The sequence below is a fragment of the Dermacentor andersoni genome, chromosome 6 (assembly GCF_023375885.2).
Source record: "Dermacentor andersoni chromosome 6, qqDerAnde1_hic_scaffold, whole genome shotgun sequence".
Taxonomy (NCBI): domain Eukaryota; kingdom Metazoa; phylum Arthropoda; class Arachnida; order Ixodida; family Ixodidae; genus Dermacentor; species Dermacentor andersoni.
In genome coordinates, this window is record NC_092819.1 from 175,569,894 (window position 1) to 175,583,773 (window position 13,880).

Genomic DNA, 13,880 nt, shown 5'->3' on the forward strand with positions numbered 1-13,880 from the left:
CCCGATCGAAATGCGGCCGCCGCGGCCCGGGATTTGATCCCGCGACCTCCTGCATAGTAGCGCAATACCATAGCCGTGCCCTATCGCTATCTTGTGGCCTGAACAGGCTGTGTTGCCACTAATGAACTAAAGTTAATTTTTTGACAGCAAATTATTATCACACTGCTCGTCCAGTTGAATTTACCAGCGCTCTCTTGACTATCATTGCCGACCGCCTCTATATCCAGGCTAAGGAGGGCATCTTTCCCTGGCCAACACGCTTCTCGGCCAGTTCGTTTCTATGTATGTCATGGTGCCTTGGTATCAAGCATACCACACAAGACAGTTAGTCACAACCGTGGCTACGACCGCACGAAGTTACAAGCCACGAAGACTGGGCACGCATAAAGAAAAGGTGATTGTTATGGTAATGCAAGCGCAGAAATAGTCAGATAACACAGGATATGAAAGTGGACGCAAAGGAAGCTTGCCGCAGGTGGGCGCCTTACCCGCCCTGAGGGCGCCCGATTGTTGTTACTCCCAAATATATCAGGAATGAATGCACCAAAGGAATGCAATTGGAAATAATTCATTGTTTTAATTTGAAGTGTAGAAATTGCACCATCAAGGAAACTTAACATATGCAAAGAAAATTATCTACCGCCGGTAGAATCCGAACTCCTACCCTCCGCATGATAAAAGATGGTGAAATAAACGAGACATCAGAATGCGTGCGTCAGATATATAGAAAATTAACAATGCGAAATTTATAACTCGTTCTTGGCTACTGCGAGCAAGAACACTGCGTTGGTTCGTTGACGTGTAGTGAAGAGTCACAATCAAAAATCAGCAAAGTAAATCAGGTAAGCGAAGAGTCTTACCACAAATTTTGATGACAATCTCCTGTAGCTGATTGCCTTGTCCACAGACGCCAACAGCGACGGAGGCTATGGTTGCAATAAGCAGCTTTGCCAACAGCAGCAGAAGCAGCACATGCGTAGAAAGTCGGAAGAATAATACAGCTGTCAGAGGACCTCTATCGGTTGCTAAAACAAAGCAGGTTAACTTGAAATTTAAATTGCATGGTTCGGCATCCACGCCACAATTAAGCAAAAGTACATTGATCCAGTGAGTTTTAGCACGGTCTGCAACAACAAGAGAGGCATATATATATATATATATATATATATATATATATATATATATACACACTGAGAAGAAATGGTTCATTGACGCTTTAATCCCAAAGCACGAGCGAGCGCGCTGAACGTGAGGGCGCGAAGTGATGGTGATGGTTATGGACAGATGAGGCAGATGTAATATATAATTATATATAATGGACATATAGCGCATAATATATAATTGCCCCCGTGGACAGATGCAGCCAGCCTGGTCGCAAATTAAGCTAGCATGGGGCGCCGATAGAATGGCTTGAGGCCGGAAACATGCAGGATTTCTCTTACGTCGCAGCGTCGGTGAGTCGGTGTATCACCAGATGTAACGCGGTAGCTCACTCGGAAGGTCTGCTCTTTGAATTTGTAGGAGCCGATGTACCTAGATTGTGTATCTCGTACAACCTTGTACATTGCCCATGTGCACCGAGTTTTTCTGTGTCCTCGTCTTTTCGAGCGCTAAAAACTTCACCATGTAATACCAACACACCCAAAACACTACGATGCCTAGGTTGAAGCTTTTCGCATAAACCAGGCATTCGCACAGGGATCCAAAGTAGTAAATCCTCGCCAAGGCGGTAGAAAACGACATGGCTAGTGGCATCATAACGACTCTTGCGGTTTCTTGGCTCGTCTCGGTGTTTAGGCGAGCACGGTAGCGACATTGGGCAAGACGAGCCAAAAGTTGGCCGCAAATGAATGGTGAAGTGTTGGCAGGACCAAAAAAGAAAGAAACATCGGGGGCAGAGGTCGGATGTCAGCCGTAGACCAGGAAAAGGGGAGATTAAGTAGTCTGTGGTTCACAGGACAGCGGTGTTGTAGGCAAATATTACCAAAGAGAGAAGGGCATCCGGTTTACTATGGTCCGGTTGGATATACATGGGCAGCATATCACTGAGCGTGCGATGAAATCGCTCTCTAAGGCAAATGATTTGGGGATGGTAACGGGAGTTTGTCCTGTGTACGCTGTTACAAACTTGGAGAACTTCAAGAGCGTTTCAGAGAAATGCCTTGCCGCGGTCGCTGAAAAGGACTCGACTGGCTATATGGCGTGAGTAGATAGCTTGAAGCAAGAAGGCAGCTACTTCCGAAGCAGTCCCTGTGCGGACAGACGTAGTCTGCGCGTACCGATTCAAGGGATCCTCAGCAGTGACTATCCACTGGCTGCCGTCTTCAGTGGCGGGGATCGGGCCGTAAAAGTCAATGCCAACGGTAGCGAATGGTTCTGCTTGACAAGGTAGCGGCTGTAGCGTCCCGGCGGATGCAGTCGTAGGTCGCTTGCAGCGTTGGCAAAGAGTGCACGACGCGACATATCGAGCTACACCGTTTGAAAGACCTGGTCAGGAGAATGGGCTGCACATCAGCTCACGGGTATTGCGGTAGCGCAAGCGGCCAGACGTCGAGTAGTCATAAGAAGCCTGGAGAACTTCAGCACAGAGAAAGTGCGGAACGACAAAGCCATCGATGGCCCTCCGGGAGAAAATGTGGCGGTAGAGAACACCGTCCTCTAACTTGAAGAGCTTGAACTATCTTGGAAGCCTAGTGTTAGGCGGCATTGAAAGACTACCGATGGGATTGATGATGATGTGGCTCAGTACGCTGGTTAGTGGGAAACGCAGCAGGGCGGCTGGATGTCGACTGGGTCAGGGAAGCAATCGGTAAAACTCGAGGCGCGATGTCCGCGCGGCCGAGTCGACAAGGTGACGTAACGTGATTGAAATATGACGGTAGTGGGCAGCGGGAAGGTGCTTCGGAGTCTTGCAATGGTGCTTCCTTCCGGACTTATAAACGACATCGAAATCATGTACATATACTCTGAGGATTCAGCGGCCAAAGCGTCCTGACAAGCTTTTGATGGTGAAAAATTCAAGTAAGGCATTGTTTATTTATTTATTTATTTTGTAGTGGGTAATATGCATGTGGCACTGTGCGGACTGCCACCGCTGCGGCGCGAGACACGAGCGCGGGTTGTTGATGCGAAGCGCTAGGACTCGTGATCTAGAGCTACCTGCGATCCCTCGAACGAGCTACAATAAACCCCATTTCATTTGGTGGAGCTGCGGGGTGACCTCGAAAACTGGAACTCCGAAGCCGGACGCTACCGACTGCTGCGACCATGCCTGACGAAACCACCCAGGAAGATGCACCACAGCCTCCGACGATCATCGTTTCCGGTGCATTGCGCCAGCGTGATCCTGCCATCTTTAGCGGCACCGATGATCATGACGTGGAGGATTGGTTGTCATCTTACGAAAGGGTGAGCCAGCATAACAAGTGGGACGACATCACGAAGTTGCACAATGTGCTGTTTTACTTAACCGGCGTCGCGAACCTCTGGTTCCGAAACCATGAACACGATTTCACAACGTGGAGCAGATTCAAGACAAGTTTCACAGAAGTGTTCGGGCGCCCCGCTGTGCGCAAGCTTCGCGCAGAACAACGCTTACGGGGGCGCGCGCAACATCACGGTGAAACGTTCACAAGTTACATCGAAGATGTCATTGACCTGTGTAAGCGCGTGAATCCGTCAATGGCGGAACAGGACAAGATAAAACACATTATGAAAGGCATTGATGAGGACGCATTTCAAATGTTGCTAGCGAAGGATCCGCGTACCGTGGCCGAAGTTATCAACTTGTGCCAAAGTTTTGACGAGCTACGGAAACAACGCATCTTAGCTCGGCGCCCACCGCCTACGGAAGATTCGTTAGCAGCATTGGTTATTGGCGACAACCACACAACTTTGCTGACGCAAATAAAAGAATTTGTGCGCGAGGAGGTCGCGCGACAGCTCTCGATTTTGCCGACCACGGAGAAGCCTTCTCAATATTTGGCTCCAGCGATCCGACAGGTAATTCAAGAGCAAGTGACCGAAGCTCTTCCACCTCCGTGTCAGCCGGCTCCTGTGGCCGCGCCTCTGACGTATGCTGAAGCCGCTGCACGGGCGCCTCGTCTGCCGGGATTCTCACCTCCGCTTTCAGCGCCTCTCCAGCCGGTGTTCTCTCATCCGCCCTCGCCTCGCCAGCAGGTCGCTGCCTTTTTTCAGCGCACAGCAGCAAGGTACAAATCCTTGGCGCACTCTTGACAACCGCCCAATATGCTATGCCTGCGGTACCCCGGGTCATGTTGCGCGCTTCTGCCGCCGGCGCTTGCCGGCCTTCGTGGGCACCGCGCGACCACCCAGCTCCGGCTTCCGACCTTTCCGTATGCCTTCACGACCACCACCGGAAGTCTACGCTGCTGATGACATACCAGCACCGCAGTCACAGCTCTACAATACTCGTCGCTCACCTTCCCCTCGTCGGCGCTCACTCTCACCCATGCGTCGTAGGCCCAGTGCCAGTACTACTGAGGCGGAAAACTGATTTCCGCAGTTCCTGAGGCACGAACTGCGTCATCGTCGGAACATCAAAGTCCTCGTTTTTCCCCCGCTAACGTTATTGAAGTGTCTGTTGATGGCATCAAATGTCTTGCGCTCGTCGATACAGGTGCTGCTGTATCTGTGATTAGTGAGAAACTTTGCCGTGAATTACGGAAAGTGACCATGATGCCTTCGGTATTATTGCTTAGAACAGCCAGTGCACAACTAGTTCAGCCAGTCGCTATGTGCACTGCCAGGGTGTTGATTCGAGACATTTTGTATTCGATTGATTTCTTTGTGCTAACTTGTTGCTCCCACGATGTGATTCTCGGTTGGGATTTTCTGTCGCGCCATCACGCGGTCATTGACTGTGCACGTTCTGAGGTTCAGTTCTCCGTTCTGTGCGATTTGCCATCTCACGACTTTCAAGTTCATGATGTTACCAGGATCTGTGTAGCTTCAGATACTGACCTTCCCCCTCACAGCGCGGTATTTGTCCCTCTTTCATGCGCATCGCTTGCCGAAGCGACGGTCATGTTTTCACCCGCTGCCATCTTCATTCGCCGCCAGCCTATATTGTTGCCTTTCGCCCTCCTCACGGTTCACCATGGGGCTGCAGAAATACTGATTTCTAACCCAAATTCGTACACTTTGGCTTTGCACTGTGGCGAGACTATTGGTACCATCCAGACTGTGGACGCTGACGTTATTGTGCAGTTCCCTGTTCCCGACGACGTGGATACTGCCAACGTAACAGCACTGGCACCCCATGTGCCATCTAACCGAGTACCACCGGATGTTTTTTGTCGCTCTATTGCCGATGACCTCGAGCCGACACAACGTGAGCGGCTTATTACTCTTTTAAATGATTTTCACGCCTCTTTTGACTGCAACCAAGCATCATTAGGCCGCACGAGTACCGTCTCTCACCACATTGATACGGGACACCACGCACCATTACGCCAGCGTCCGTACCGCGTGTCATCCACCGAGCGTCGTGTCATCGCCGAGCAAGTTGAAGACATGCTTGAACGTGGTGTTATCAAGCCATCCTGCAGCCCTTGGTCATCTCCTGTAGTACTCATTAAGAAAAAAGATGGCTCGATTCGTTTCTGTGTGGACTATCGTCGCCTCAACAAGATTACACGAAAAGATGTCTATCCTCTACCGCGCATAGATGACGCCCTGGATTGTCTTCATGGTGCCGAATTCTTTTCTTCTTTGGACTTGCGATCGGGCTATTGGCAAGTGCCAGTGGATGAATCCGACCGCTCGAAGACAGCTTTTATTACGCCTGATGGCCTGTATGAGTTTACAGTAATGCCATTCGGCCTCTGCAATGCACCCGCGACATTCGAAAGGATGATGGACAATCTTCTACGAGGCCTCAAATGGAAGACGTGCTTGTGTTATTTAGACGACGTGGTAGTTTTCTCCCCTGATTTCACCACTCACCTCTCTCGTCTCCGCGAAGTCCTTACTTGCCTTACCACCGCCGGCCTTCAACTTAACTTGAAAAAGTGCCGCTTCGGAGCCCGCCAGCTGACCATACTTGGCCATGTCGTGTCCAAAGACGGCGTCCTTCCCGACCCTGACAAACTTCGTGCTGTCGCAGAATTTCCGCGGCCGACTACAGTGAAAGAGCTCCGCAGTTTCGTCGGTCTTTGCTCTTATTTTCGCCGCTTTGTGCGCAATTTTGCCTGCATCATCGCTCCCCTGACGAAGCTCCTGGCTGGCTCTGGTGACCTTCGTGACTGGACTCCGGCATGTGACCAAGCCTTCACCACTTTGCGTCGTCGGCTTACCTCACCGCCTGTTCTACGCCACTACGACCCGAGTGCACCGACTGAAGTTCATACCGACGCCAGCGGCGTTGGTCTTGGGGCCGTCCTTGCACAACGGAAGCCTGGCTTTCCAGAATATGTGGTTGCATATGCGAGTCGTGCTCTCACGAAGGCAGAATCCAATTATTCTGTCACGGAAAAAGAATGTTTAGCTATAGTTTGGGCCTTAAACAAATTTCGCCCTTACTTGTATGGCCGTCCGTTCGACGTTGTGACAGACCACCACGCGCTCTGCTGGCTTGCGTCACTGAAAGACCCGTCGGGGCGTCTTGGACGTTGGGCTCTTCGGATCCAAGAACTTGACATTCGCGTCATTTATCGATCCGGGCGCCAACATTCTGATGCAGATGCGCTCTCCCGTGCGCCCATGCGATCCGACGAAAGGCCACCTTCATCCATAGAGTGCCCGGTTGCTACGCTTGCTGTTACTGACATGCCGTCTGAACAGAGAAAAGATCCGTGGATTCTGTCTCTCATTGACATTCTTAGCAGTTCTTCAACGTCTACATGCCCTCGAGCCATTCGTCGCCAAGCCACCCACTTCGTGCTACGGGACGCCATCTTGTACCGCCGAAACTATCAGCCCGACGGTCGCAAATGGCTGCTAGTCCTCCCTCGCCATTTGCGTTCCGACGTATGCACGTATTTCCATGCAGACCCACAACAAGCTCATGCTGGCGTCCTGAAAACCTACGAGCGGCTCCGCCAGCGGTACTACTGGCGCGGCATGTATTCTTATGTCCGCAAATACATTCGGTCATGTGCAGCCTGTCAGCGACGCAAGACATCTTCTCATCCGACAGGCCCTCTGCAACCTTTACCGTGTCCTGCACGTCCTTTTGATCGGGTTGGCATCGACCTTTATGGGCCTCTTCCGTGCAGTGCTGCCGGAAATCGTTGGATAATTGTCGCAGTAGACCACCTGACAAGATATGCTGAAACTGCTGCACTTGCTTCGGCTGCTGCTCGCGACGTCGCCGCATTCATCTTACGGCATTTCGTCTTACGGCACGGCGCACCGCGAGAACTACTCAGTGACCGAGGCCGTGTCTTCTTGTCCGAAGTTATTAATGAGCTACTCGCAGCGTGCCGCACTATTCACCGCACCACTACGGCGTATCACCCACAAACTAACGGTCTAACGGAACGATTCAACCGCACCCTTGGGGACATGCTCACCATGTATGTTGCGTCGGATCATTCAAATTGGGACGATGTCCTCCCTTTTGTGACGTACGCATACAATACCGCCGTTCAGGCTACCACAGGCTTCTCACCATTTTTCCTTCTTTATGGGCGTGAACCATCCACTACCCTCGACACCGTACTACCATATCACCCGGATGCCTCTGAATTCACCCCTCTTTCCGAAGTTGCTCGCCATGCTGAAGAGTGCCGCCAACTGGCTCGCTCGTTCACGTCGGATACCCAAGGAATCCACAAAGATCGCCACGACAACGATCAGCCCACACAGTCCTTCGCCGTGGACTCTCACGTCTGGCTTCGGCTGCCCTTCCAAGCTCCAGGCCTTAGCCCAAAGCTTGCTCCGAAATATCAAGGTCCGTACCGGGTCGTCGCGTGTACTTCGCCTGTAAATTATGTGGTCGAACCGGTGACACCATCTTCGGACAAACGCCGCCGTGGCCGCGAGACTGTTCACGTCAGCCGCCTGAAGCCGTACCACGACCCCCTTATCGTATCATCGCCTTAGGTCGCCAGGATGGCTCCTCTTCGCCCCGGGGGTAGTTGTAGTGGGTAATATGCATGTGGCACTGTGCGGACTGCCACCGCTGCGGCGCGAGACACGAGCGCGGGTTGTTGATGCGAAGCGCTAGGACTCGTGATCTAGAGCTACCTGCGATCCCTCGAACGAGCTACAATAAACCCCATTTCAATTTATTTATTAAAAATACCTTCACGGCCCAAAGGCACTATAGAAAGGAGTGGCGAGGAATGGCAAGACGTGCAGCTAACAACAAAATATTACGAGCCATCTTCCAAAGCCATCTTGAAATCGAGGTCATGAGGTACGATCGGTAAGAACAGTGAATGCTGACCGTTGAGGTATGAGCGAAATTTCTGCACGGACCATACAACAGCCAGGTATTCCTGTTCGGTGACTGTGTACTTCTTTTCCGCGGAAGTCACACCGCGGCTTGCATATGCGACGACTTTCTCGCGAGAAGCGCCGTCGCGGTGCAGCAGCGGGCGCCAGTTCCTAGGCCGCTAGCGTCAGTGGGCAGTAGAGAGAGTGCCTTACTGTCAAAATACCAAACGACAAGTGGTGAGGCCAAGGCTTGCTTAAGTTCCTGAAAAGCCGCTTCGCACTGATCGCACCACTAAAAGGAACTGACACTGGCAAGAAGTCCACGGAGGGGACTTTTCGCCTGTGTCACAGGAGAAGTCTCACAGGAGAAGTCCACGGAGTCCACGGAGTTCAGGAAAGTCGAGTTTGCTCGCAAATTACAAGATTTTTAAAGAATTATTTCAGAAGAGATTTTCACAGGAAATAAAGAAGCCTAACAGAAGCTTTGCTGAGATTCCATGAAGTCTCAAGGATAATTTTTCAGAGTGCGTGAAAGGAGCAGGGGTGGATTACATCAGTAAGCTGTCAGATTGGATCTGCTTAGGGCAGTTCCTGACGGACAACGTGCGCCTTTGGATTAAGGACAGCTAGGAAGGTGTATCCTTAAAAAGTACATTACGGCTGGCCAACGAGTATTTGGTCGAATACAAATGCGCAGATGAGTTTTGTGTATTCGTTCTTCTTTTCGCCTCAGTGCTCCCTTCAGTTGACAGTCGGCGTTCGTGTTGTCCACTTCTCTTGTGTCCGGACTGCACGCTTCACCTTTTTTGCCTAATGAATCCTTACCAACCAGCTCAGCTTTCTGTCGTTCTAAGCTTCATTTCTTAATCTCATCGGCCCATCTATCTTTCTGCCACCCCCTGCTAAGCTTCCCTTCTCTTGGAATTCAGTCCGTACCCTTAATGACCATCGGTTATCTTCCCTCATTACATGCCCTGCCCATGCCCATGCCCATTTCTATTTCTTGATTTGAACTAAGATGTCATTCACTCGCGTTTGTTCACTCACCCAATCTACACTTTTCTTATCCCTTAACGTTACACCTATCATTCTTTTTTCCATAGATCGTTGCGTCGTCCTCAATTTAAGTAGAACCATTTTCGTAAGCCTCCAGGTTTCTGCCCCGTAGGTGAGTATACTGGTAAGACATAGCTATTATACACTTTTCTCTTGAGGGATAATGGTAACCTGCTGTTCATGATCTGAGAATGCCTGCCAAATGCACCCCAGCACATTCTTATTCTTCGTATTATTTCAGTCTCATGATCCGGATCCACCGTCACTACCTGCCCTAAGTAGATGTATTCCCTTACCACTTCCAGTGCCTCGCTACCTATCGTAAACTGCTGTTATCTTCTAAGACTGTTAAATGGTACTTTACTTATCTGCAGATTAATTTTAAGATCCACCCTTCTGCTTGGCCTCTCCAGGTCAGTGAGCATGTATTGCAATTGATCCCCTGAGTTACTAAGCAAGGCAATATCATCAGCGAATCGCAAGTTACTAAGGTATTCTCCATAAACCCTTGTCCCCGATTCTTCCCAATCCAGGTCTCTGAATACCTCCGTTAAACATGCTGTGAATAGCATTCGAGAGATCGTACCTCCCTGTCTGACACCCTTTTTTATAGGGAATTCGTTGCTTTCTTTATGGAGTACTACGGAGACTGTGGAGCCGCTATATATACCTTCCAGTATTTTTACATATGGCTCGTCTACACCCTCATTCCGTAATGCTTGCATGGCTGCTGAGGTTTCGACTGAATATAAGGTTTTCTCGTAGTCAATGGAAGCTATATATAAGGGTTGGCTACATTGCGCACATTTCTCTATCACCTGATTGATGGTGTGAATATGGTCTATTGTTGAGTAGCCTTTACGAAATCCTGCCTGGTCCTTTGGTTGACAGAAGTCAAAGGTGTTCTTGATTCTATTTGCGAAAACCTCAGTAAATACTTTGCAGCCAACGGACAGTAATCTGATCTGTCCATAATATTTCAAGTCTTTGGCGTCGCCTTTCTTATCTTCCTAATCCATGAGACAGGCGTTGCCTTTCTTATGGATTAAGATTATGTTGGCGTTCTTCCAAGATTGCGGTACGCTCGAGGTCATGAGGCATTGCGTATACAGGGTGGCCAGTTTTTCTAGAACAATCTGCCAGCCATCCTTCAACAAATCTGCTGTTACCTGATCCTCTCCAGCTGCCTTCTTCCTTTGCATAGCTTCCAAGGCTTACTTTACTTCTTCCGTCGTTACTTGTGGGATTTCAAATTCCTCTAGACTATTCTCTCTTCCATTATTGTCGTGGGTGCCACTGCTATTGTACAAATCTCTATAGAACTCCTCAGCCACTTGAACCATCTCTTCCATATTAGTAATGATATTGCCGGCTTTGTCTCTTAACGCATAAACCTGATTCTTGCCAATTCCTAGTTTCTTCTTCACTGCTTTTAGGCTTCCTCCGTTCCTGAGAGCATGTTCAATTTTATCCATATTATACTTCCTTATGTCAGCTGTCTTACGCTTGTTGATTAACTTCGAAAGTTCTGCCAGTTCTATTCTAGCTGTAGGGTTAGAGGCTTTCATACATTGGCGTTTCTTTATCAGATCTTTCGTCTCCTGCGATAGCTTACTGGAATCCTGTCTAACGGAGTTACCACCGACTTTTATTGCACACTCGTTAATGATGCCCATAAAATTGTCGTTCATTGTTTGAACACTAAGGTCCTCTTCCTGAGTTAAAGCCGAATACCTGTTCTGTAGCTTGATCCGGAATTCCTCTATTTTTCCTCCCTACCGCTAAATCATTGATCGGCTTCTTATATGCCCGTTTCTTCTGTTCCCCCCTCAAGTCTAGGCTAATTCGAGTTTTTACCATCCTATGGTCACTGCAGCGCACCTTGCCGAACACGTCCACATCTTGTATGATGCTAGAGTAATCACAGAGTGTGATGTCTACCCGCCGTGGTTGCTCAGTGGCTATGGTGTTAGGCTCCTGAGCACGAGGTCGCGGGATTGAATCCCGGCCATGGCGGCCGCATTTCGATGGGGGCGAAATGCGAAAACACCCGTGTACTTAGATTTAGGTGCACGTTAAAGAACCCCAGGTGGTCAAAAGTTCCGGAGCCCTCCACTACGGCGTGCCTCATAATCAGCAAGTGGTTTTGGCATGTAAAACCCCATAATTTAGTATGATGTCTATTTCATTTCTAGTCTCGCCATTCCGGCTCCTCCCCGTCCACTTTCGGCCATCCCGATTGCGGAAGAAGGTATTAATTCGCCGCATATTATTCCGTTCTGCAAACTCTACTAATAACTTTCCCCTGCTATTCCTAGAGCTTATGCCATATTCTCCCCTGACTTGTCTCCAGCCTGCTTCTTGCCTGCCCTGGCATTGAAGTCGCCCATGAGTATAGTGTATTTTGTTTTGACTTTACCCATCGCCGATTCCACGTCTTCATAGAAGCTTTCGACTTCCTGGTCATCATGACTGGATGTAGGGGCGCAGACCTGTACGACCTTCAATTTATACTTCTCATTACGTTTCACAACAAGACTTGCCACCCTCTCGTTATTGCTATAGAGTTCGTGTGTGTTACCAGCTATATCCTTATTAAACAGGAATACGACTCCTAGTTCTCGTCTCTCCGCTAAGCCCAACTAGCACAGGACGTGCCCGCTTTTTAGCACTGTATATGCTTCTTTTTATCTTTCTAGCCTCACTGAGCCTTATTATATCCCATTTACTGCCTGCTAATTCCTCCAATAGCACTGCTAGACTCGCCTCACTAGATAACGTTCTAGCGTTAAACGTTGCCAGGTTCAAATTCCAATGATGGCCTGTCCGGACCCAGAGATTCTTAGCAGCCTCTGCTGCGTCACAGGTCTGACCGCCGCCGTGGTCAGTTGCTTCGCAGCTGCTGGGAACTGAGGGCCGGGTTTTGATTGTTGTATTCATATAGGAGGTTGTGGCCAAGTACTCCCCCAGGGTGGCCAATCCTGCTCTCGTGAGGGAGTGCGTTTCCGGTTCTGGTCAACGGGATAAGGCCTCACTCCAGACCGGTTTGTGCAAGTTTATTAACACGCGGATTTTTTTTTTTTATCCGGTGCAAAATTGCGCGGCACCGGTATTGAAACCACGGTCCCCTTTAACGCGAAGCGCATGCTCTACCTCTACGCCACCACTGCAATGTTATATTTAGCATCCCAAAATGACTATACCTAGTATAGTTAAATGCGTTTACATGGTACTGTATCCTAGCTTGTATTCGTACATCGCGAAATAAAAGCATGGATCAATTGTAAAACTAATAGCGCTAACCTCGTGTGACAACGCGTACGTGCATAGATCAAGATGAAAACTTCTCTGAATACACAGTTTGGCATAGAATAAATACAAGGACGTACGTAAACGCACATGTCAAACACACACACACGGGCGCATATAACGCGCTGTACACTGTTCGACGCGCGGCTTTCGCAGTGTTTCAATGTCTTGATTTTTAAGGAGAGATACTTATAAGTGGCTGGTTTTATTTGCATTTTCTCATACGAACGTTAAATAATTATATATCAATGATAATCGACTGTTTATCGACACTAGAGTTCTTGCTGCACCATATACACACGGACCCCGATGTATATCGCCGCATTTTTTTACGGTAGCCTAAAGTTGGGACTGTACGAGCATAGCGCCAACTCAAAGTGGCAAGATATGTGCACTTTTTTTCGCAACAATATGCGGCCGTTACCTTTGTGCATCGCTTTCTCTGTGGCAACAGGCAATACGGAGGTTGGTCGGAGCGCAAAAGTCGATCGTCCGAACGCGTGGTATAATCGTCCTGCATGCCACCAAACAGTTCACAAAATACAATACATTTATGTAGAAAAAAATGGCTGTGGCTTAGCTAAGGTTAAGCCCAGGATGCGAAGCATACTAGCCTTTATTTTAGTTGTTGAACCACTGTTTAGCCTGGTGAACTGTTTTTGCTTGGCTATATTTGGTTCGGCTAGTAGAAGAAACAACTCATGCGTTACTCTGCTTCTCCTTCAAGAGTCAGCAGCCTGTCCAATGCAGGACGAAAGCCTCTCGCTCCGGCCTCCAAGTCCTGCGCCAACCGATTCCAACTTGCGCCTGCGCCTTTCCTAATTGCATAACCCCACCTGTCATCCTCGACTGCGCTTCCCTTCTTGGCACCCATTCTTTAACTCTAATGGTCTGCGGGTTATCTTACATGGCCTATCCAGCTCCATTTTTAGGCGAAGCATATTACTAGAGCTCAACCCAGCTCCTCAGGCGCGGCGGTGTCGCCTTCAATGACCTTTAGTGACCCCATGCCATAAGACGTGACACCGTGACGTCACGACAGAAGAGAAACGGGGCTCCAACTCACGCCGTCGCTCGTGGCGTCGCCTTCAAGGCTGACCACGTGACACCGT

The 13,880-nt window shown here is 49.4% G+C and overlaps 1 protein-coding gene and 1 long non-coding RNA gene across 3 annotated transcripts in view; both read right to left on the reverse strand.

Annotated features, from left to right (window-relative positions):
- Positions 1-13,880, reverse strand: part of LOC140219035 (uncharacterized) — a 457,444-nt gene that overhangs the window by 319,836 nt on the left and 123,728 nt on the right. The window lies entirely within an intron of this gene.
- The window catches only part of LOC126523950 (uncharacterized), a 283,481-nt gene that overhangs the window by 212,322 nt on the left and 57,279 nt on the right, over positions 1-13,880 (reverse strand). For both annotated transcript variants that reach the window (XM_050172362.2, XM_055066980.2), the window contains exon 2: positions 861-945. In XM_050172362.2, coding sequence (XP_050028319.2) covers positions 861-945 — 85 coding nt within the window. The remainder of the gene's footprint in view (positions 1-860; positions 946-13,880) is intronic.